Genomic DNA, 24,711 nt, shown 5'->3' with positions numbered 1-24,711 from the left:
GTTAAGCCACTGTTAGATCATTACATTTAGCCATTCCCATTCCATACACAAGACAGAGAACATCTACCAGACATTTCTTTGATCATCATCCATGAGCTGTTCCTCCTCCTTTCTGGAGGAAGACAAGTCATTGAGTCACTCAGAGCTAGCATAGAATGCTCCTCTCTTCTATAGACGTATGGTAGCCCGCTATACACCTATAACTGTATACTGTTTAGTGGGAAAGCATGACATAAAATTCATGTAATGTATGTAAACGGCTACAAAATGAGAAAAGTCCCAAACACAAATTGTCATGGAAAGTTCTGTGTAATTTTATTTCAACATATCAAGCACAAACAGGTTCCCTTAACTGGGGAACATGACAAGGAACGTAGTTAAAAATTTGGAAACATTTACATTTGAAGTTGGCCAGTCTGGCACCACCACTAAGTATTTTAAGGCTGTATATATAGCAGTACTTACCACTCAGAGCTACTTCAGGCCAGACAAGAAAGGCTTAGTACTGACTGCCGTCTATAGAGAATATTGCAAATTTTTTTTAAAAATGGTGTAAAATAGGAAGACTATTAACAGGGTTAACAATGCAGTGGCAAAGCCCTTACCCTTCCTGACCTTTACTGAGATGTGCCTACAATCAAACACACAAACTTGCTCCCTCATATGGGGCAATGGGCAATTTCAGAGGAATTCTATACAACTCTTGTGTTATTATAATATAAAAAACAGCCACATTGCCAAGAAAAAGTCACCAGGATTTATAAACAAGCATGTCTGACATTTGACTCAGTGGATCTAGTTCAGGACCTAATCAGCTCTGTGTACTGAATGATTCCCATTTCATAAGAGTGGCAACTCTAGGAAATTGTGCATATTTACAATCTGTGCAGTGTAGAGTGATGCACATTCTCAAGTCCATCTGTGTGTGTGTCAACAGCAAAATCCTAAGAGAAACGGTGACCGAAAACCAAGTGGCTGGAGTTTTGGACCATCGTCCGGGGGTCCCCTCGCATAACTGAATGAGACCAATAAACATCTTGAAAATTGACAGTAAGAATCCTTCCCACCTCCCCAACCTTTAGAGCTAGAAAACAATCCAATGGAACCATTCTAAAGCCATGTGGATGTTCATCATTATTGGGGCACCAATACTGCTTGGTAATTATTGATTGTATCAGAAAATGATGAGACATAGAAAATAAACTGCACAGTTAAAGCTACATTTGGCTTTAGCATTAAGGCCCGTACAGGTAAAGAGGTCCTTGAAGATGTACACGTAAAAAGGCAAATGACAATCTGAAGGAACTAAACAAGGTTGGTTCCCTGGGTCCCTTTTTAGCCCGTCTCTTTTGTCCATCTCTGCTGTGTTGGTTTTAAAGTGCTTGGTGCCTCAATGGGCTCCTTGCGCGAGTGTCCCCCTCCTGCAGCCAGTAACTTTTATTGCTGCCAAACGTAGTGCTTTTATTTGAAGACATAATTAATGAACAGCTGACACGTAAGAAAGACGCAAATGAGAAACCAACAGCGAGAGTCCAGGAGGAGGTTTTCAGAAGCGGTCCTCCTGTAGAAAGATTTTTTGTTCAGAGCAGTGAGGTTTCTGAAACAACAAGGAATAAAAGTCATTTGCATCTAGGAAAGAATTTTACAGATAGATATTCTTCTCCCTGTCCCTCCCGCCACCCACCCAGTCCCAGACACAGATAAACACACAGCTACCATTCCCAGTCCTGGAGATCCTACACAGATAAAACTCCCTGTGACTTAAATTTAGAAGCCTGTTTTGATGAGTACAAGATCAGGCCCACAAGTTTTTCTCTTTTAACCAGGGAATAATATAAATATGTCCTGTCTTTTATCCCTTGTCTACCTTTTATAAACTATAAAACCTTTGAGACAGATATTGCCTCACTATGTGTATGCGAAGAACCCAGAACAATGAAGCCCCGATATTGATTACTATGATTAGGGTCTCTTGGTGCTACTTGCAATACAAACAATTATTATAAAAGGGTTGATTTTCATGCAACAAACAGTAGGAATACAATTTTCAGAAGGCATTAGGACCTGGAAAATCCAGCTCTGATTGTAGGACAGCCCATGACTAGTTTGGGCACCCAAATAAATGTCTGGATTTTCAAGCCATTTCAGCGTGATGAGTGCAGGATTTTTCAGGAAATCTGGCCTTCTCACAGATCGGGGACTGCTGAGCCAGGGCTGGCTTTACCATGAGGCGAACTGAGGCGGTTGCCTCAGGTGCCAGACTGTGTGTGTGTGTGGGGGAGGTGCCACCAGGACCCAGAGTATCAAGACCTTTCAAAGTTTTGGCCCAAGCAAGGGAGCATGGGGGCATCATTTGAGCTCCCCTCCTCAGCTGCCAAAATGTTGTGGGCCGGCCCTGAGCTGAGCACTTCTGAGACTCAGTACCCTCATCTGTGGCCAAATTGCTTGAAAAATTTGTACTAGATGTCAGAAAGGCAGCATAGATCAGAGTGAAGTGCAAAATTCAGGAATTGCCAACTGACTGTAAGACAATAAATTCTGTGCACATGCCAGGATTTATTAATTCTAGGGAAGAACAGGTTTCTTGGCCTTATCTTCTGAAATAACAATCTGCTGCATTTTATTCAAGCCTAAACAAACTTGTTAGCTTTCCAAAGTCATCAGGAGGAATATTGCCATTGGAAAAATCTTTACTAGTCCTGTCAAACAGCCTACAATGGAATTAGCTTCCCAAAGAGTGCCTGCATTGCCACTAACCCTCACTCTTCTCCTAGGGTTGCCAGATACTTTCACCAAAAAAAATTGAGAGAAAAAAAAGAGTCATTGTGCCTTTAAATCCCATGCTCCCCACTCCCCCCCAGTTTTTTTTTTAAACTGGACAGGGGACACAAATACCCGACTGTCCGGGCAAAAACCAGACACCTGGCAACCCTAACTTCTCCCTCTGATCAGTACTGTTTAGAACCATTCTGATGGGACAGAATCAGCCTGCAAAGCCAGATTGAATGAGGCTCTGAAGGGCACAAGACATCTCCTCATTCTTGCATCGTCCTCTCCACCCTCCCTCCCCCTCCATACAGACACAATCACATTCCCTGGCCTCCCCTGAATGCAGGAGCTGGCTCCCTGACAGCATGTCAATAGGCACCACCCTCCATGACAACCATGTCATGGCCCCACCCAGAGGCACCAACTTCCCCAGTTCCTGAGGGGTGCTCACTCCCACTCCCCGACTCCTCCCAAGCTTCCACCTCCAACCAGCCTCTTCCCACCCTGCGCGGTTCCACCCCTCCCCCACCTCTTCCTAACCCTGCTCCTCCCCCTCCTTCCCAGCTTGTTCGGAATGCTGCTAAACAGCTGATCGCAGCAAGCAGGAGGCACTGATATAAAGTGCTTCCAGTGTGTGCCGAGCACCCACAAAGTTGGTGCCTATGACCCAACCCACTTTGCACTCATACTTGCCTGACCTAGCACTTGTCCCTGTCCCAATGAAGTCAATAGGAATTTTACAATGGATTTTATTGGTCAGAGGATCAATCCATGCCACACAGGAGAATGACCGGAGCTCCCACAGGGATTGCACTTTCTAATACTCCTGCAAGAATGGGGTGGCAACACTCTGACCCAAGAAGAGTCAGAGTAATGGACCCCTGCAGAGACTGCCACCATTTCAGAAGGTTCAGCTCCAGTTTGCCAGTGCAGGAACCAGGAGTGATTGCCAGACATGATATAAAATGGAGACTTTACTCAAGCATGAGCTGACTCTCCCAAGACTCAATTACAGGCCCTTGGGCCTCTGATTCTTTCTCCTGAAATGACCAAGGCTGTCAAACACTGAAAGCAAAAGCAGAGCATCTATGTGGCTTTATCCCTATCCAGAGGTGCAAGTCAGCTGTAGGCATGTTGAGTTCCTTGACAAATAGGGCCTTCTGTGGCCACCTAGCAATCAGATTTCTAGCCAGCATTCTGGCTAGCTTCCCAGATATCTGCACCCATGCTATAACTTTAAGAGCTGAAAGCTCTGTAATGCTCTCATAAGATACTCTCACTGTTTTATGTAAAGGCTTGTCAACCTTTTCTATATTTTAATACAATACTTATGTTGTACCTTGAAACTGCATCCCCCCTGACTTAATATGGCTCAGAGGAGTTAAATACTAGAGGTTATTTTTTGTCCTCTCGAGATCATGGTGCTAACAAATGCAAATCACTACCTGTGTATGTCCTGCTGGGCTCTCTGTAGGGATAAGACAGTCATGTGGATTTCCTTCAAGTGATTCATTTCCTTTCCACACCGAGTACATGGACTTTCAAAACCTGCAGCAAAACATTGAATGGTTTACCAGATTTACCACATATCTCTGGTGATGGTGAAGATCTGATACTTGCTGGAGGATTTTTTTTTTTTTTTTGCATGTGAGCAGCTGTATGCAATGAAGCACTTAAAAACAAAAAAGGGCACCACTAACATGGAACTTAATGTGGAGTGGAATTTATCATGAAAACCAAGCCCAGGCATGAGGCTGATCTGAAATCAAATTGGTATCCTCTCCACATACAGAAGACCCCCTTTCCCCCCGCCAATATCCCCAGCTTCCTTCTTTTCAGGGTGAGCACAACTATATAGTGGTTTGCAACCCTCGTGCTCTTAAGGGTATGTCTATACTTGCACCCTCCTTTCAGAGAGGGATGCAAATGAAGACATTCAAAATTGCAAATGAAGCCAGGGTTTAAATAACCCGCACTTCATTTGCATATTTGCGCTTTATGGTGCTATTCGGAAATAGCACTATTTTGAAATAACAGACGCTGTTAAGACGCGGTTATTTCAAGAGAAAACCCTTCTCTCGAAACAACTGATAAACCTCATTGTATGAAGAATAAGGGTTATTTTGAGAAAAGGGTTTTCTTTTGGAATAACTGCGTCTAGATTGCGTTTCTTTTTTCAAAATAGCACTATTTCAAAATAGCGCCATAACGTGAATATGCAAATTAAGCACAGGATATTTAAATCCTGGCTTCATTTGCATCCCTCTCTCGAAAAAGGGTGCAAGTGTAGACATACCCTTACACATTCAAGGGTACCTTGCTATCCCCTTCAAGAAAACATATCAGTGGGGGATGTGCAGGGGAAAGTAGAGGAAAAGTTGGCCTGCTCTCTCTTTAAATTAAGTGCTATAGAACTGCCACAGTGCACATTTTTCCACAATGTTTCATTCTGGAAATGATGGATATTGCTAAGTCAGTCCTTGGGAAGCCCTCGGGACAGTACAGCCTGTCATGGACATGTGTGATCCTAGTAACAGGGATGGAAAGAGAAGACACAAATGACGAGTGAGAAGTATTTTACAGTAGCAGTAAAACAGCATCAAAGGAAATCAATGAGCCATATTCCAACACCTGTAATCAGACTAGGAAGTAAGTTAGCTCCTCAAGCTACTTTAATGAAATCAACAAAGGAACAAGATGCTACATTTGAGCTAGGGTATTAAAATCTGGCACAATATTTGCCAAGTACTTGCCGTCATCGTCCGACAGCTCCTGCACCGACTCTGGTGTTGAACAGCTGCTCTCAGTGTTCTGGCTGTGGTTGGATGGTTGGTCACTGGTTTTGCGATGCCTGCAGTCTTGTGCAGATCTCTAAATAAATGGAAATCAATAAGAGGAACACTGTCAAAAACTTGATGTGCAAAAGTTTGATGAGTTGTTAGCCAGTCTGGTAGGGAAAGTCCTCTGGAACCTAAAGGATTGATCATGGGAGGGGGGGAAAAATGGCTGAACAGAACACCTGTTCAGCACCACTCCAAATCAGATTCTGAAGATCTGATTTAGACACCCCTGCCCCCCCCCCCCCCCCCAACAACAATGTTCAGAAGCTAAGATTTTTAAGCTAAGAACCATAAACTCCAGTGGGCTATAATCATCTCCCAGTAAAACTTCAACAGGCTCTTACCAGGGAAGAACTTGGCCTGCTAGATTTTGTGCTTCTCTTGGTGGCTCTGAATCATGCTTCTAGTGCATAATCCAGACAGATCCAGACCAACATCCTAGACCTACCTGGATCTGAATTTCAGGAGACAGATTTTCAAAGGCACCAAAGAGATTTTTCCCTACCAGACTCCATTAGGAGTCACAGATACTTGTGTTCTTATTTCCTTTATGCACTTTTGAAAATTCTTCCCCATTTCTCTAGACAGGGAGTACCAAAGCTATATATCCAAACAGCAGAGAAACTGGAGTTTGAAATCCAGATCCAAAGCTAAACTTCCCCAAACGTTCAGGATCAGGCCATTTTAAAAAGGTGTGTGTTGTGTATTCGGATCCAGGTTCAGGTTTTGGTGTGGGCTATTTCTAACTAGTATTTAGCCCTTCTATAAAGCGCTCCTCATTTCAGAAGCACTTTACGAAGCATAAATAACAAAAGCAGCAGACAGGTAGATATTGTGGAAAGTGGATCAGAAATGCCCAGAAGGAAGCAAATGACAGAATCAGGAATAGAATTTGTATACCTCTGCTCAAACCCCTAGATTACATCTAGCCTAATGACGTGCTTGATAAATATTGAGCAGTAAAGTTCAGCTCAACCCCTCTCACCATCACAACCCAACATAAGAATCAAAGAATGTAAAAAATTGTACAAGGGAAGATATTATCTAACAAAAAAATCACAGTGTTAATTAATCAAGGACTCTGATTTTATTTTAAGATTTAAATAAGTGTTGCTTATACAAAGCTCTAGGTGTCCTAGCACGTAATTAGTATTACAACAAATCTCAGCACAATTACAATGATCCTTCAAACAGGAACTCAGCCAGCCAGCCAGCCTCCTACCAAAAAAAATATTAGCAGATTAGTATCTGAAGTAGGCACCGGGGAAATATCAGAAGCAAAGTACACAACTAGAGAAATAACCCTCTAACATCAGCGGCAGCCCTTAGATTTTACTGTGTCTAAGAAAACATGGCAAATCAGAGCTTAGCACTTGATCAAAGACACATCTGAAGAAAGATGCTATGTAAAATACTTCTCAAAGAGAGGCTTTCTAGTAGAGTGCTGGTTACCTTGTGTCGTATAACTTGGTTGTTTATACACATGGTTTTGTGGGATGACATCCTTGTGGATAGGCATCTCTCCATGGTTTGAAGTACCCCATCTTTCTCAAACTGGGCAATGTCATTTAAAGGGTCCCAGGGCCTTAAACTTTGGAAGCAAAAAGAAAGTATAAAAACACAGACCCACAGCAGGTTATGCATGAATTCCAAACAGGAGCAAATAGTCAGCCACCGGCTTAACAGATGCACCCACAGAACCAAATAAGATTTTATGAACATAAATTACTTCCATTCTGGCCCACCTGAATGTCTCAAACCCTGAGCCAGAGAGAGAGGTAACAAACTGAGGGCAGGGAAGGCTTCAGGTTCTTAGCATCCTTGGTCTCTTTGCCAAGGATGCTCATGAAAAACTGCAGCAAAGGTTTTGCAATACAGATGGGTCTTCAGGAAACTGAGCTGAGACTGACAACTCAGTCAGATCACACAGGCTGCTGAACCTCCGCGTAACGCACCTTCTTGTCCCTACTGGTCTGGCCTTGATTTGTAAAAATACCCAGGAGATTCTCCTCTTGGTCTCCTCTTTTCATTTTAATGACTGCACATTCGAGTAAGCACCAGGGAGAATTCAGTGGGAGGGTTGCCTGGCCATAGTGCTGGGAAATTGCAGTCTGGTCAAGGACAGGTCAAGTGATCTCAGGCATCAATGCAACAGGTCAGTGTATGATGTACATACAAAGCACCTTGCATTTCTGCTGGAACCCAAGAGGCAGTATCTGTGCTTAACCAGTTATAGCCACACACATAGCCATACATGCTTCAAGTCACTCACTCTTCATATCTGTAGCGCCATTCGTTGGTAGCGGCATCGTGTCGGAAGAGCAGCGGCTTCCACTCCGTGCCATTCTCCTTCCGCTCCCGTGAAGTGTTCCTCTGCTCTTCTTCCAATAGAAATTTCTCCTGAGTGGCCTGGTGTTGATCTCCTTTGTTTATTGCACTTGTTACATGCTGCCAAAGTCTAGAAATAAACAGAATCAAATACAACTGCTTCAAAACCAGCACCATACTCAGATCGTTGGGGCCTTAGAAAATGTGTGTCTAGTTCACCGTGATGTACTAGGACAGCCATGGCCAACCCATGGCTCGCGAGCTGCATACAACTCGACCCCCAAAAGTGCGGCTTGCAAAGCCGCTCCTGCGCCCCCCTAAATGGCTCCCCCTCCAACTTCCAGCTTCCCTGTGCTTACCAGGTCAGAGTTGTGGGGGTTTAAAAATGGTGCCCAAGATGGCGGCTATTTTAAAGGGGCAGCCTCCTTTAAAAAAAATTTTGTTTTTATTTTTTTGTTTTTTCTTGACAATTCTGGTGCGGCTCTTCACATTTTTTCTGCCGCTATTTTGGCTCTCTCTGTTAAATGGGTTGGCCACCCCTGTACTAGGAGAATTATGATAGGTTTAGTCAGCCTGAGCTTTGGCTTTACATTGATTTTTATCAAGAGGATGAAGAAGAATCCAGTATATAATGATCATCTCAACAACTAGCCATCTTTGCAGGATTTGAAGTGCTCCTTATACTTCCCGTTGGAAGAGGAATAGCAAGACAATAGTACATAGCTGTCTGGGGCCAGTAGTAAGTTTAAATGGTGGTCAAAGGAAAGCCTTTGTTGATCTGGCCCTATTAACCATTTAAAGCCTAGGAGGTAGAGACTGGAGTCATAACCAGGGCTAAATTCTAGCAGTCCATTTGGGGAAAAATGCACGAAATACCTGCAGTTATATGTACAATTTGGGTATTTGCACATGAAAAAGGCTATTTAGATGGTCCAAATAATGAATTAAATATATCAGTAGGCTGATTTGCACTTGCATACACCATAGACTGAAGGCACAAATGTAGGCACCCAACTGCATGCATCCTGTGCTACAAGGCTTCTACTAAGATTTAACTCTTGATGCTTCATTGACTTCCCCCTCCTTCCTTATTCCCTTCACCTTGGAAGCACTAGTCAAACTGGACTTTCCTTTCCACCAGAATCTAATAAATAATTATGCTGCACTGTAAGCTTTAAGCAAACATTAGTAAAGTGCTGAATAAGACTTAAAACACTCCTGAGAGACAGACTACAGTCTGGCCAATTTAGCCATCCAGAAATGGCAGGGAATAATCTAGTGATCAGCCTTTCATGATTTCCTCTGTATGTGGGTCTATCATATAGCATCTGGGGAGGGAAAGTTAAAAAAAAAAATCACATGCAAGAAAGTGATTCCACAACCACAAAAATTGGCCTTAGAGGATTCCAAAGTAAGTGCAATAGGTGAAGCTACCATTGTTCAGTGTGATTTTTATTAACACAAACTCTAGCCCTGAGTACATGCAACACCAGCAAAAGCAACCAACCATTCAAGCACGCTATCCTTTCAGCAGTGGTGGCAGCTGTAAGCTAGCAAAGAGCTGTCAGCAAACTTTCTAGTATAGACAGGGCCTCAAGTTCTGAAAGGAGTCTATTTGAAACTGAGGGAGTGCTATAATTTATGTTTGCAACCCCTCCTCCACACCCCCAAGATCCTCAAATGAAACTGCCTCTGTGCTACAGAACTGTCCTCAGGAACACAGATGTGATGGCACACTCAACACCTAAATCAGACAGCTCTGCAGAGCATTGAGTTTTCTGTTTGTTGCTTGATGTGCAGTTCACATGACCTTTTTCAGACAATCGAGCTATGTTTAGACTGCAGACTTCTTTCAGGAGAAGCTTATCTGGAAGAGATCTTCTGAAAACACTTCTTCCAAAAGAGCGCGTCCACACTGTGAAAGCACATCGAAAAAGTCATCTGCTTTTTCAAAAGATAGCATCCATTCAGTGTGGACGCTATCTCACATGTAAGCTGTAATTGGCCACCAGGGCACCTGTGCTTTTTCCTCTTTCCTCTTCTTGCAAAAGCACTCCCTCTTCTCCGTGCACACAAGCCTTTTTCCGAAAGAGCTCTTTCAGAAAAAGGCTTCTTCCTCGTAGAAAGAGGTATACCAATGTTGGAAAAACCCCTCTGTTCTTTTGATTTTTTTCAAAAGAACACGATTGCAGTGTGGACGTAAGTGAAGTTTTTCGGAAAAAAACCTGTTTTTCTGAAAAAACTCTGCAGTGATGACATATCCTCAGAAGGAAGATGTGTGCACACTTTGTATGCAGTGGACAAGAGGGGGAAGACAAGGCAGACTGCTTGGGATCTGAACCCTGAGGCTAGACCAGAGACAGCGCAACACACAGCAGCTGTCAGTTGTCTGTCTGCCAGAGGTAGCTGGATTCCAAGGGCCCTCCCAGGGGATTGATGGGTTTGCATCAGATTAGTTAAACTATAGCGAGAACAACAAACGCTCTCTGAGCGTCCTCAAGGTTTTGGTGCATCAGGGCTTTTGCTGGGGTCCTCTGTGAGCTCGGTGCTGTATACAACATTTAGGAAGAGACAGTACCTGTCCCACAGAGCTCAGTCTACGTGGACAAGACAAAGGGTTGGGGGCACAGCGAGGGAAAATGAATACAGGACTCCAATGTCCCAGCATAGTGTTTCATCCATGGGACCCTTCTGCCTATCACAGGCAACCCAGCACCTGGGTTTCACCCTCTGTAATCTAGTTTTCATTTGCCTCTGGCCAGGAAGAGGTGCTGGGGTGGGCTGCTCATTTGTACAGAACATTTGCACTGTAATTTTTCCAATGAGCCTAGAAGCGTTCCTCAGAGTAACCAGAAGCACAAGTTGCATTGCTCTTGCTGGGTTACACATCAAAAGCTCCTTGTATCCTAGGGTGCCCAGCAGCTGAGATGGGAAGATGGCATTTATTTTAGCACAAAGCCACCATTACCCTTGTCCCAGTAAGTCTGTGAGAAGCTGGAGAGCCTCCAGCTTTTTAGAACCTGCTACCGGGAAGACTGTCTACTCTACTCACTTCAGAGTCGGAGCTGAACCAGGCAGAGAGATCACAGTAAAAATGGTGTTTAGAGCACAAAGAGCAGGGAATCACACCAGTGGAGAAGCGAGCAGCTGTACCATTTACCTTGTTTTTTTTGTTAGGGAGTCTATTTCAGTCATTGTAGAGAACTAGGGTTGCCAGGTGTCCGGTATTCAACGGACAGTCCGGTATTTGTGCTCTTTGTCCAGTATAAAAAAAATCAGAGCATACCAGACATGTGCACTGTCTGGTATTCTCTGATCTTTCTGGCTGCGCACCAGACAGAAGCCTGGCGTGGGCAGGGGGAGCAGCTGGAAGGCGGGGCCACGATCAGCGCTAGGAGCCTGTGATTGCGCAGAAGCCTGGCAGGGGCATGGAGAGTGGTGGGGGGGGGGTGGAGGGGGATTCTCAGCCACTCCCCCCACCCCTGCCATGCTTCTGCGCAATCACAGGCTCCCAGAACCCATCGTGGCCCCGCTTCCCCACCTGGGAATCCCAGCTGGGAGATGGGGTTGCGATTGCTGCTCTGGGGCTTATTATCTTTTTTTTTTTTTTTTTGGCTCGACCAAAAAATACCGCGTGTCTGGAATTTTTTGGAAGATCATCTGGCAACCCTATAGAAAACAGCAGGCAAAGGAAGGCAGCAGAGTCTAGTGGGTAGAGTACTGAGCTACGAGTGAGAAGATCGGGTTTTACTTCTGGTTCAGCTACTAAGCTGCTGTGCAACCTTGGGCAAATCATTTCACCTTGTGACTTTTGTGGAGGACCTCTCTCACTCTGCATTTGTACAGGACAATGGGGCCTCTAGGCCCCACTAGAATATAAATAAGCAATGAACAACAATAGATGGGATTAGTCTCAGCCTTTTGCTTTGTTGCAAAAATTAGTCTTTGGACCACTCCACTTTATCTCCACTCTGCCACACCAGCATCTTACTGGTGTAACGTAGTGAAGAGTTCGGCCCAGATTTGTAAAGCTATTTAGGCACCAGTGTGCTCAGCATTGCCTCACTGATTTGGGAGCCTCAGTCTCATTTTAGGAAAAGATATAGGCTCCTAGGAGTCTAACTTGCACTAACAGGCACAGCAACACCTAAATAGCTTTGCACAGCTGGGCCTTAGCACCTTTATTCTGATGCTCAGAAGCAGCAGGAAAAGCAAATAATGTGAGACAAGGCCAGTTTTCTTCATTCCCTCAGAGAGCTGTGCAGAATCTGCACAATCTGAAGCTTTTCATACTCCGCTGCATAACAGCACACGCTTCATGGTCTGCAACGCTTACTCATGGGCAGGTGATATTCAGGGCTGGGGGATTAATAGCTCTCTTAAAGTTAAACTGTAATTCGTTCATGCAGCCATTACCAATACCGCCATTTCTGCTGCCCCCAAATACAATGTGTTGTACAGATTAGCTTTTGGCATGCTGCAGGGAGTCAGCCAGGTAAGCAACTTCAGCGATAGCTTGATAAATAAAAAGTACAATCTATTTACCCCAAATTCTGAGATATTTTCTTTATTTTGGGGGGCAGGTCAATTATCTTTAACAATGATATTTTTTAAGGTGTATGTACTTTTGAGGTCAGCTTTATTTATTCAGTATTTATGGCACTACATATAGGCTGCACATGTGGACCTTATTTGTAAAGTAGTTTCATTCCACAGATATTCCATTGGAATGCAGGCCTAGATTTCCAGGTGGCATTTCCTGACTTTCCTGCAATGTGTATAGGCGCATTCATTTGTATGTAGCCCCTATATTTATGTATGCAGAGGAATATTTGCATGTGTAATTCAGGTAGGCAGTTTCCTGATCAGCATGTAAAATGTTGGGTTTTTCATGTAAAAATGGTGCCCACATCAGTGGAGATCAATTGATGATTTTGGGGCTTAAGCTTCTTTTGTCTTTAAGATTTTCTAAGCCAGAAGGGGCCATTGTGATCCTGCCGTCTGGGCGAAATTCTATGGCTTGTGTTATGCAGGAGGCCAGCAATTCCTAGCTCTAGTTTAGCAATGTGCGGTTGAAGCACAGCACTTTTAAAAATAGATATTCAGACTTGATTAAAAGCACTTCAGATGAATAATCTATCATATCCCTGGGCACAGGATTTATGAGACGCTATACAATACTATGAAATTGGTGCCATTATGCCCGATGGCAGTCTGGGGGCATAGGGAGGAGGATAATTTAGAGATGTGATTTTATAATCTTCAGCAACACACAAATGAAATATTTTTGAAACAGATTTTAAACAAAGGTCCTGTAGACTGACACAGCACAGTCAGAAACTAACAATATTTACCTGGGATTGGCCAATGCCTGTTAAATAGATCTGGCAGGCTTTCACTTTTAAATTTGCTTCTTCCTGAAAGAATCTAGTAAAGTCACAGAACAGGGCCAACCTTACCCATACCCAGTGGTGCCCCAAATTTTTGGATGCCCTAAACAGGTACATATTCTGTGTATGGGTAAGGCTGGCCCTGCCTTGGTATTCAATTCCAGAGGTTAGAACAGATTTCTTTTCATGTTCTCTAGAGTCCTGAAAAGTGATCTTATTTTGCTTCACAAAAGAGCGGCCTCTGTCATTCCTGAAACCCAAGTCTTGGTAGTGCTATCATTAATACACCTTGGAAATAATACATCATTGCTAATACACAAGGAACAAAAGACAACATGCACAGGTTCAGCAAGGCTACAATCCTTCCAGTATCATGCTGGGGTCTCAAGGCCCTCTGGAGTGTGTTTCTATTTAGTTCCAGCTGACTGAAGACTAGCAGGAAGCTCAGTTGGCTGGTTTCCAGCAACCTACCCACCTCTCCGATTCAAAGTCTGTTTGCTCTTCAAATAGCACAATGTGGCGTTTCAGTCTTTGCCGCCGCACTTCACTGGTTGGGTTCCAGAATATTTCAGTGTTCCCATTTTTCAGGTCAGTTATATTCACTTCCCCATCCTGAGAGAAAGAATGAAAGGCAAGATTCAGCGACTGCAGGAACACATGGAGAAACAACCCTGGGGAAACTCAGGCAGAAGGTTGGTGCCAGGCTAGGGAGCAGGAGTTAACTCAAAGGTCATTTCCCTCCCCATTTCCAGACAGTGCCACTAAGACCATGTCTATACTAATCGCATCAGAGATCGATCTTCTGGTATTCGATTTAGCAGGTCTAGCAAGGACCTGCTAAATTGAACGCTGAGGGTGTCCCCAGTCGACACTGGTAGTTCTTGATTTGTGGGGATAAGGGAAGCTGATGGGAGTAAGGGAAATGGATGGGAGCGTTTGCTCCCATTGGCCTCCCACTGTGAAGATGGCGCCAAGCTCAGCTTAAGGTAAGCAGACTCCAGCTATGTATTTTACGTAGCGGGAGCTACATACTTTAACCCAGCCTACAGGGCCTAGTGTAGACCTGGCCTAAATGCTTTCTGAAAATAATCCAAGAGGAGGAGGAAGCTCACTGAAAATAAACACTGGACAAGTTTATCAGAAGGCAAAAAAGAAGGAACTGCTGCTGTCTAGCTGCTGACCATGTGTTTCTCTGCACAAGACTATTTCAAGCACAACTGCTGGAGCCAAAGCTCAACATTAAGTAACTTTGTCTCCCTTCTTACCAGCTCTTTCTCCTCCCATCCCCCACCATTACAGCTGAAACCCCAGGAAAAGCAGAGACTACAAAACCTGACACTGCTATGTCCATAGAAATGGGAGATGTCCCATGGCAAAGGGGCACTCAGCTCCATCACATCAACATCTCAATGGATTTGGCAACTAACTACTCCCCTACTTAGTGCTACCAGACCATTTGTTGTTTTTTTCTGTAAGGGTATGTCTACACTACAAAGTTAATTCGAACTAACAGCCGTTAGTTCAAATTAACTTTAATAGGGGCTACACAGACAAACCGCTAGTTCGAATTGAAATCGAACTAGCGGAGCGCTTAATTCGAACTAGGTAAACCTCATTCTACGAGGAGTAACGCCTAGTTCGAATTAAGGGCTGTGTAGCCACTTAATTCAAACTAGTTGGAGGCTAGCCCTTCCCAGGTTGCCCTGGTGGCCACTCTGGGCCAAACCAGGGAAACTTTTCTGCTCCCCTCCCAGCCCCGGAGTCCTTAAAGCACCCAGCCAGCAGACCCTGCACCTGGCACGGCATGTGCCAGCCATCCATTGCCACCCAGCCCTCCGCCTCTTCCCAGGACCAGGCTGGTGGCTCCCAGGAGCCTGACTGGGGCCGCAAGAGGCGGGTGCCCGCCTGGTCTAGTGTGGAGATTGTGGACCTCATCGAGGTTTGGGGGGAGGCCTCCAATGTCCACGACCTCTGCACTAGGCACAGGAATGCAGCCATCTAGGGCAGGATTGCTGCCAGCCTGGCCACCAAAGGCCACATGCGAACCCAGGAGCAGGTTTGCATGAAAATCAAGTTGGTTCAGTGAGTCCTGAGCTTAGAACATAAGAACGGCCGTACTGGGTCAGACCAAAGGTCCATCTAGCCCAGTAGCCTGTCTGCCAACAGCAGCCAGCACCAGGTACCCCAGAGGGGATGGACCGAAGACAATGACCAAGTGATTTGTCTCATGCCATCCATCTCCAACCTTCCACAAACAGAGGCCAGGGACACCGTTCCTACCCCCTGGCTAATAGCTCTCTATGGACCCAACCTCCATGAACATATCTAACTTCTCTTTAAACTCTGTTATAGTTCTAGCCTTCACAGCCTCCTGTGGCAAGGAGTTCCACAGGTTGACTATGTGCTGTATGAAGAAGAACTTTCTTTTATTAGTTTTAAACCTGCTGTCCATTCATTTCATTTGGTGTCCTCTAGTCCTCCTATTATGGGAACTAATGAAGAACTTTTCTTTATTCACCCCCTCCACACAACTCATGATTTTATAGACCTCTATCATATCCCCCCTCAGTCTCCTCTTTTCTAAGCTGAAAAATCCCAGTCTCTTTAGCCTCTCTTCATATGGGATCTGTTCCAAACCCCTAATCATTTTAGTTGCCCTTTTCTGAACCCTTTCCAAGGCCAAAATATCTTTTTTGAGGTGAGGAGACCAAATCTGTATACAGTACTGAAGATATGACATACCATAGTTTTATACTTCCCCTCCTACTTCTTCCCCTGGTTTCCCCCTCCCCTCTCCCACCTCCTTTTCCCAGTCTCCCCAGAGGTTAATCCACCCCCCTCCAGTTTTGTTAAATAAAGAGAGTTTCTATTTTTGAACACACGTGTCCTTTATTTTTTACATCAGGAAGGGGGGCTAGGGAGGAGCAAGTGGAAGGAGGTGAGGGAGGAATGGGGCATGAGCCCCCGATGGGGAGGACTGGGGTGGCTCTGCAGGCTCCTCGGGGTGGAAGCTCTCCTGCAGGGCCTCCTGGATCCTGACAGCCCCCCGATTGACCTCCTTGGGTGGCAGCCTGTGGCAAGTGCAGCCAGGCAGATGGCCGAGTGCTGTGATGTACCGAGTGTGGGCACTCAGGGCACTCCAAGATAGGATTGCTTTGCTGTCCCTCATCAAGGTAGACAAGCAAGCGGGGAACCCTGAGAACTGTCTGTCCGGGGTGGGAGTCAGGTCCCTTTAAGCACAGACCTCAGCTAGCCTGAGACAGCAGCTCCACACCCTAAGTCCTAACCTGATGCCCTGCTGGCACTGGTTCCGGCCATCCTTAACTTCGGTTCAGGGTCCACTCAATGTGGACATACTAATTCGAATTAGCAAAACACTAATTCGAATTAGTTTTTAGATCTAGATGCACTAATTCGAATTAGCTTATTTTGAATTAACTAATTCGAATTAAGTTAGTTCAAATTAGTGCTGTAGTGTAGACATACCCTAACAGACTAACTCTGCTACCCCCTGAAATCCCTATTTAAAGGTTGATTAGGTGATGTCTTAGTATCTCTGCCTAACAAAGTGACTTCATGGGCCTGCTTACAGACAAAGCAACACTTCAAACCAAGAATCAGAGGGGTAGCCGTGTTAGTCTGAATCTGCATAAACAACGAGAAGTCCCATGGCACCTCATAGACTAACAGATTTATTGGAGCATAAACTTTCGTGGGCATGTCAAACAAAATGATCCAGACTGGCAATTTACACAGCATATAGTGAACAGAGTGACATCCACCAGGCTGGAGTGAATTACATATTTATTGCATATGCTGAACAGCATGAACGTGGTTGCCATTCAGCCATCAGCACATGGTGTATATATTGTCCAAACCACGTTCAGATCACGGATTGTTATTTCACCCATTACTGTCTGTCCACCTGCCTCCTTTCCACCTGCAGACTCCATCCCAGAGCCCTAACTCTTTCTACAACCCCGTCTCAGGTGAGAAAAGATCTCAGTGCAAGAGCCAGGTCTCTGGCTGGGGAAGAACAGAGGAGTTAGTCCAAAGGCAGGATAATAGATCCCCAAGGTACTCTCCAGCAGTAGAATCTGCCTCCTCCAAGCTCTGACAGTGTGAATGGCAAGTTCATAAGATGTATATCTACAAAACCATTAAAAACAGGCATGCACTTTATAACAGGTACACACAGAAGCCCTCAGCATCATACCACAGAGTTGAGGGAAGCTTTGGGATTTACTTCTTGAGCTAGACCCAGCTTCCCTCCTCGTCCCCTGGGGATTGCGCTCCCTACGCATGGAATCAGCAGTAGTTTTTTTACATTAGGAGGTGAATAGACAAGGGACTGAGATTTTGCTTGATGCTGGAGGAAAGCAAGCAGAGCTCAGAGAACAGGCTGATAATTCTTACTTTCTGAACAACAGACCCCTCCTCTGTTCCCCCCTTCCCTTCAAAGCACACATTTCCCAAAACCAAAGAGCATCTTGCAGCTTTGCCCTTTTGAAGCAGTGGAGTTTATACCACACACTGTGCAAACTGTGCCTTGCAAAAGGCAAGTGAAGAGCAAATTGTTTCCTGGTTGATGAAACCCAGTGACAAATGCAGGAAGCCAAGCAGCATGCAACTGGACAGCATTAAGACTCAAGGGCGGCATGGCCGAATTATGTAATGTAATCTACAGCAGTCACAGAAAACAGCATGGAGAATGTCATCTATAATCCAGCATTATTCCAAATTGCAGAGGCGCACACAGGAGTGATTAGAGCTGGAATTGAACAAATTCATCCAACTCCATGGCAAAGGATGTTTACATTCTGACTACATTTCAAATACATATTCAGATTGCACCTAAGGGGAAAGACAGCCCAGAAGTTGGCAGGCTAGCTTAGGCCTCAGGAAACCTGCATTCACTTCCCTTACAGACTACAGCGTGGCCATTGCCAAGTCAGTGGCTGTGTTCCTCAGTTCCCCATCTGTGAAATGGGAATAACAGCACTGCTCTACCTCAGAGGGAGGTAGCGAAGATAAATGCATTAAAGATTGTGAGGCAGCCAGGCACTCTAGTAATGGAGGCCAGACAACCACCATGATTGGCGTAGGGCTGGCAATTTGCCAGCACTTGTCTGATGCCATATCTCTGACCTGAGCTCAGGGTCCAAAGTGCACTGAAGTCACTGGAAAGACTCCAACTGGCTCCTAGAAATGCCAGTGGAGAGACAGGTACCTGCACTTAAGTCTGACTAGGATGCCAGAGCTGTAAAGGCCAGAAGCAGTGTTTTTATGTCCCATTGAACCCCATGTTAAAGGGTAAAGGAGAGTCAGGGAAGCGGGGCAAAAGGGGGCAATTGCCCTGGAGTCTGGCAACACGAAAGGGTCCGGAGCTCCCAGGTGCTGCTACTGCAGCAGTGACAGTAGCCAGAGCACGGGCCCTTTAAATCACTGCTGGAGCAGTGCGTGGCATGCTCTGGGGCAGCACTGGGGCTGGGCGGGAGGGGAGGTATGCCGTAGTCCAGGTGGCACTGAGGGCTAGCTGCCCACCCTGTCCCCGCCCCTTCCACCCAAGGCCCCATCCCTTCTGGGGGCACAAAGCAGGGCCCCATGCCTTGCCCAGGGACCAGGTGAGACTGTTGGCACCACTGAGCAGAGATGTTAGATTGGAAACAGGTTCCATTTCAGATGAGAAGGTAACAAAACGCTCCCAGTTTTTAGGCTGTAACACTCCCCCTTTCCCATGACCCTGGTTTTTTTTTTTAAATATGTTAGCAGTGCAAATTAAGATTTGTTACCCAGTGTCCTTCAAGGCTTGCTAACACTTCTTCTCCTGATTTAATCTTCCCAGAGATTTGATTAATGCTTGTGCTGCCACCGAAGAAGGGCTGTTGAAGAAAAAATATAGATACATTATAAAATACAATCTGTCTGGAAAAAAATGGAGGAGAACCAACCAACAAACAGTACGTAAGAACAGAGCTGAAAACTTGCTAGCTCTCCAGTGTTATGGGGGAAAGGCAAGCATTTTGGTATTTATACCCTTTAGCAGTGTGCCCCATCCTATCTGCTTCTAAAACTGAAGTCTCTGCAGCAGACACAAGGGAACAGGGATAAACTTTCACCTATTTAACATTCAACAATGCAGTGTTGGTAATTTTCCCCAATTTTATCCATTGGTTTCTAGACACTGATTTAGCTTCACCAGTGCAAAGTCCTAGTGCAGACCGAGTGAATGCCTTCAAAAGTATGTTTGCAATAGTGAAGCTTAAGCTCTGTTTCTAGCAGATGTAATACTGCAGCAATACAAACAGCAGTTTTGCCCATTTCTAGCAGAGGTTTGAACCACAACATGATACCAGTGTCTGGCCACCAACAGTTATAGTAGGAGCAAAATCTCAGTGTAGACAAGGCTTATGTGGGTATTACAAAAGGGTATTTCCAGAGATTATTAGAACAATAGGAAATTCCGTTCACCTTCCACACAGCTAACACAGGAAATGAAGGCAATAGATAGAACAGCTGCTCAAGTTCCATCACCAAGTGATATTTTTTCATCTGTTCTGACTGCTGCTTTTCAAAGCTGTTTGCAAGTTGGAGCTGCACAGGATTATTTTATACCTTAAACTGTTCTTTACTGCATCATCTATGAAAAAGGATTCTTTGGTAATTAGTAAGGCAGGAATGAACATATGTGATCCACCAGAAAACTGGCAAGCACCGAAATTAACAAGGCTACAGATCACATCTTTAATTGACCACAAGTTTATTGCAAATGTGGCTAAGGCTGTAAGAAATAGCCACAATATAGTATAGATAAAATATCTGACAAGCAAATCACAGTGACCTCCCCTAACCAGATCTGAGCCATGACAGATGGTTTTTAAGCCAGCGAAGGCAGCAGAGTCTACACGTGCACACTGACTCATTTCAGGGTCATAAGCATTAATTTATAGATGGCTCTTGGAATATAGTTTTATGTAGAGGTCTGATGCAAAGCCATCAAGCCCCATAGGAAGATTCATTTGAAACACAACGGCAGTCACACTGCTGAAAAGGTATTGGAGGAAGCAGTCGCGTTGCTTTGCCAATACAAGTTGCAAACAATAAAACATTGTCTTTCCCTGCAGAATCCTGCAGGGAGAATTTCTAAAGAATTCAAGTTCTCCGGAAATCTACAGCAATGCTCCAGCTCTGCCCAAGGGATCTACACCACCTTGCAGATTCTGTTGCCACCACAACTCTACAGAGTATTTACTTTGTAGCTAGGAAGAGATTGCTCATTAGGATAAGAGATGAATGGATGCTTATTAAAAAGGGATTGTAGTGTCCCCAAAAAGAGACAAGTCACTGCCATCTCCTTTAATCCTTCCTGAATGGCCACTTCTATTAGGATTCCTACAGAGTCCTCAGTGTTGCCTGCAAGCTGCACATTTTGATTTCACAGGTGACATAAACTGCAAACACAAATAAAAATAAGAGGCCAGGATCTGAAAATATGGCCCTACAGGTAAGTCTACACTGAAGTTGGGAGAGTACTTCCCAGCATGAGTAAATACACATGCACTAGATCTGCTTGAATGAACACTCAGAAACCAGTCACACTGCCATGGCAGCACAGATCAGCAGGTGGAGCTAGGCAGCTAGCCCGACCCATCATCCATGCTGCTGCTACTGCACAGCGACGGTTAGCACGTTGGGCCCACTGGCTCGGCTCTAGCAATCTAGTTGCACTGAGAAGCACAGACCTTGCTTCAGCATAAATGTACCCCAAGTACATTGGCCCAGATCACACAGTAAGGCAGTGATGGAGTTGGTTGAAAACCCAAGTCTCCTGACTGCTGGCCCTGAGGCTTAGTCACAAGGCTGTGCTTCCTTTCTCACTACGGACTTCCCATTATAAGATTCTTTGTGTGAATCCTGGATGTCTGGCACTGATAAGAAAGAACCGGAGGCTCTGAGACAGATCAAGGGCATTATATCTATTACCTTTAGCTTGAACTCCAGTTCTGCCCTGTGGTTGCTTTTCTCACATTCGATAGTAACCTTCCCTCCAAGCTCCATTGTCATGGTACCATATAAAATTCCTAAAATAAAAACAACAGGACATGGTGTTTGCAGAGGCAATGGGCTAGTTTCTAAATTCAGACATCCTTATAATTCCATAGCTCCAAGACCAGAAGGTATTCTCTCCACCCCTCCATTACACAGGCCGTAGAACGTCTCCCAAGTAATTCCTAGAGCAGATCTGTTAGAAAAACATCTAAGCTTGAATGTAAAATTGCAACTGCAACTCTTTGGTAAATTGTTCCAATTGTTAATTACTCTCTCTGTTAAAAATGTATGCCTCATTGCCAGTCTGAATGTATCTAGCTTCACCTCTGGCCATTGATGATGATATAGCTTTCTCTACTAGATGGAAGAGCCCTTTACTAGGGTTGCCAGGTGTCCGGTTTTGAACTGGACAGTCCAGTATTTGAGCTTTCTGTCTGGGAAACAAATTGAGAAAATACCAGACATATAAATGTCCAGTATTTTCGAATTAAGTAAGTTTTATTATTCTCAGGAGTATCAGTACGTAGTTGTGTACTGCCTGGCTGGTAGACACACTCACACTGCATGAGCAGGTCTACCAGCCAGGCAGTACGCAACTACACCGTAGAGAGGAGGGAGGCAGGGCCGGGGTGGAATCCCCAGGGCCGGACTTGCCCATGCTCCCCGCTGGGACCATGTGCAGGATGGGCTGCACCCCAGGATCTGTGTGCACCTGGGCCAGCCCTGCTCCCTGCCAGCTGGCTCCCTCCCCCCCCAACCAGCTCTGCTCTCCCCAATCCCGTCCTGGACAGCCTTGCTTCCCACCGTCCAGTTCCTTACCCTGATCTCCCCTGGCCAGCCCCACTCTTCCTGACCCTCTCCTGGCCAGTCCTGCTCCCCGCTGGCCGGTTCCTCCTCCAGACAGCCCTGCTCCCCCCAATCCCCTCCCGGCCAGCCCTGTTTCCTGCTGGCTGTTCTCCCCTCCCCAATCTCCTCTGGCCAGCCCCGTTCCCCCTAACCTCCTCCCAGCCAGCCCTGCTCCCCTCCTGGCCGGTCCCCACCCCATCTGAGATCAAGTGTGTCTGGTATTTTTTTGAAATCATCTGGTAACCCTATCCTTTACTAAAGATTTGCTCTTCATGTAGATGCTTACAGACTGCAATCAAGTCACCCCTTCACCTTCTTTTTGTTAAGTTAAATGGCTGGAGCTCCTTGAGTGTCTCACTATAAAGTATGTTTTCTAATCCTTTAATCTTTCTTGCAGCTCTTCTGAGCCCTCTCTCCAATTCTTCAACATCCTTCTTGAACTGTGGGAACCACAATACTGTAGAATTCAAGCCTCTGACTAAACATCAAAGGCCTGGGATTTTTTTTTTAAACAAATTGGCCATGTAAACTAAACATAAAACATCCACTTCTCCTGTTCTACTTCTAAAGAGAACATATTGAAACCCCTCTGGAGGGTTTTGAGTGTGTGTGGGGAAGCAGATCAGTTACTCACAAGCAATGGTGCAACTCACATGTGATGATACTAGGCAGAGAAGGGATAGTCTGCAGGCCAAAATGTGAAGTTATAAAGGACAAATTCTTTATTTAGCTCCAATGTTGAGTCAGCAGTAGCTCTACTGACTACACCAGAATTACCAAATATTTGAACCAGTATAAACAGATTAGATTTTGATTCATACTATTTACACACAATATGGAATAGAACTTTCGGCTATTATTTTACTGTTCAATTCCAATTTCACAAACACGTACCTAAACAGAAATGGATTCAGGGTGAAATTATCCTTAAACCTTTTTTAAGAAGCCAGAGAAGCGACTTAAGATTTGTATTTTAACTTCAAAGTTGCAGTTACAAATACTCAAAAGCCAGGAAGCATAAAAAGAAAAAAAATGTTCATTGTCTCCTCACTCTCAATGCACATAACATATTGTGCATTACCAATTTCTAAATAGTATTGGCAACTTCAAATTACTCCTGTGAGAGTTGCCATACCTCTAAAGCAAACAAGTGCTGTTTAAACTTTAACACAGCAGTATAGGGCTTCTGGGTTATGACTATCAATGCATTTAGTGTCCACAGACTTTATATGAGATGCAAGAATGAGCAGAACTATTGCAGAACTGAATCCAGAGTCATTAAGATCCCATAACGTTATTCTGCTTCTTTCTTTAGACATCCTACCTTTACAATGGGCATATGGCATAGTGATGATGTAGTCTTCACCCCTGTTTAGAAATGTAAGCTTCGCTTTTCCATCCAATAATGCAGAAAGTGAGTTACCTATAGATATAGGAGTACAGGTTAGTGTATGTGAATATTTGTAAAACAAATATCTAAGCTAATTCACTCATCTTCCAGTACTTAAAAATGAGACTTCAACTTAATGTAGAGTCACAAAATTAAATAAACAAGCCCTATTAATTCAGGGCACAAACCAGCACTAAGTAAATTGTGTGGAAACCTGTCTTGTGAGTAAGGTATTTTAAAATACTCCACTTTGAAACAACAGGCTCTAGTTACTGCCAGAGAGAAGACAGTGGACTCGGCAGACTATTGATCTGATGTATTAAGGTAATTCCTATGTTCTGATGTAATTTAGAGATCAATGGAGTTCCCCTTCCCCAGCCTCTGAAGTCTTTATTATGTAAATACCCCTAATTCTATATGAGCCTAAATAAACATGCCATACAAGGACAGCAGTGACTGATCATAAATTCCAGCCAGTCTAACTACATGGTGGATGTTGTGTCCAGTGGCAAACTAGTTTAAAGTATTACATGATCTTTAACCTGCAAAGTAGCAATACCCTTTTATATATAAAGAACTGCTGCTTTGTAGATTAGGGCTCCACTCTTAGAAAATTGAGATCAGAGGTAGACATGCACCTTACATGTTCTCATAAGCCAGGTATTGTGTGTGCACTAATGGGTATATGAGCTGCAATAATTGCACATGGAAAGCAGGCATACAACTGAGCACCCACAAATCCCTGAGAAATCCAGTTCTTACAGTGCTACAGCTCAATTTGAAAAATGTAGATGAGAAAAATCTCATTGAGATCCTGTGGCCAATCTCATCTTGAAGAATCCCGTGTTGTGAAATATTGTGTTACTAGCTACAGCCTTGCTGAAGCAAATAGGTTTGTCACATGTATAACAGAGTGGAATTTGGACCTCTATCTATTGCTCCCTGTGTGGGCAACACAACTGAAGTATTTGAAATTTTGCCAGGAGAAACAATAGACCACCTCTATTTTTGTAGAAGACAGTTTCTCCAACAAGTATTCAACTTGCCTTGCCTGGAGGAGGTAATTGGAAAATCCATGGGAGCTTACATGACATTTTAG

The 24,711-nt window shown here is 44.5% G+C and overlaps 1 protein-coding gene across 1 annotated transcript in view; it reads right to left on the bottom strand.

Annotated features, from left to right (window-relative positions):
* Nucleotides 1-290: 290 nt before the first annotated feature.
* OSBPL5 (oxysterol binding protein like 5) overlaps nt 291-24,711 on the bottom strand; it is a 251,378-nt gene continuing 226,957 nt past the window's right edge. Inside the window, exons 14-22 of the mRNA XM_075928129.1 lie at nt 23,547-23,645; nt 21,311-21,408; nt 19,120-19,209; nt 13,803-13,939; nt 7,882-8,067; nt 7,062-7,200; nt 5,523-5,640; nt 4,215-4,317; nt 291-1,597 (exon numbers count right to left, since the gene is read on the bottom strand). Of these exons, the coding sequence (XP_075784244.1) occupies nt 1,462-1,597; nt 4,215-4,317; nt 5,523-5,640; nt 7,062-7,200; nt 7,882-8,067; nt 13,803-13,939; nt 19,120-19,209; nt 21,311-21,408; nt 23,547-23,645 (1,106 nt within the window). The 3' untranslated portion in view covers nt 291-1,461. The remainder of the gene's footprint in view (nt 1,598-4,214; nt 4,318-5,522; nt 5,641-7,061; nt 7,201-7,881; nt 8,068-13,802; nt 13,940-19,119; nt 19,210-21,310; nt 21,409-23,546; nt 23,646-24,711) is intronic.

Source organism: Pelodiscus sinensis, chromosome 4 (genome assembly GCF_049634645.1).
Source record: "Pelodiscus sinensis isolate JC-2024 chromosome 4, ASM4963464v1, whole genome shotgun sequence".
Classification (NCBI taxonomy): Eukaryota; Metazoa; Chordata; order Testudines; family Trionychidae; genus Pelodiscus; species Pelodiscus sinensis.
Note: the sequence above shows the minus strand (reverse complement) of the source record. Positions and strands in the feature narration are given on the sequence as shown.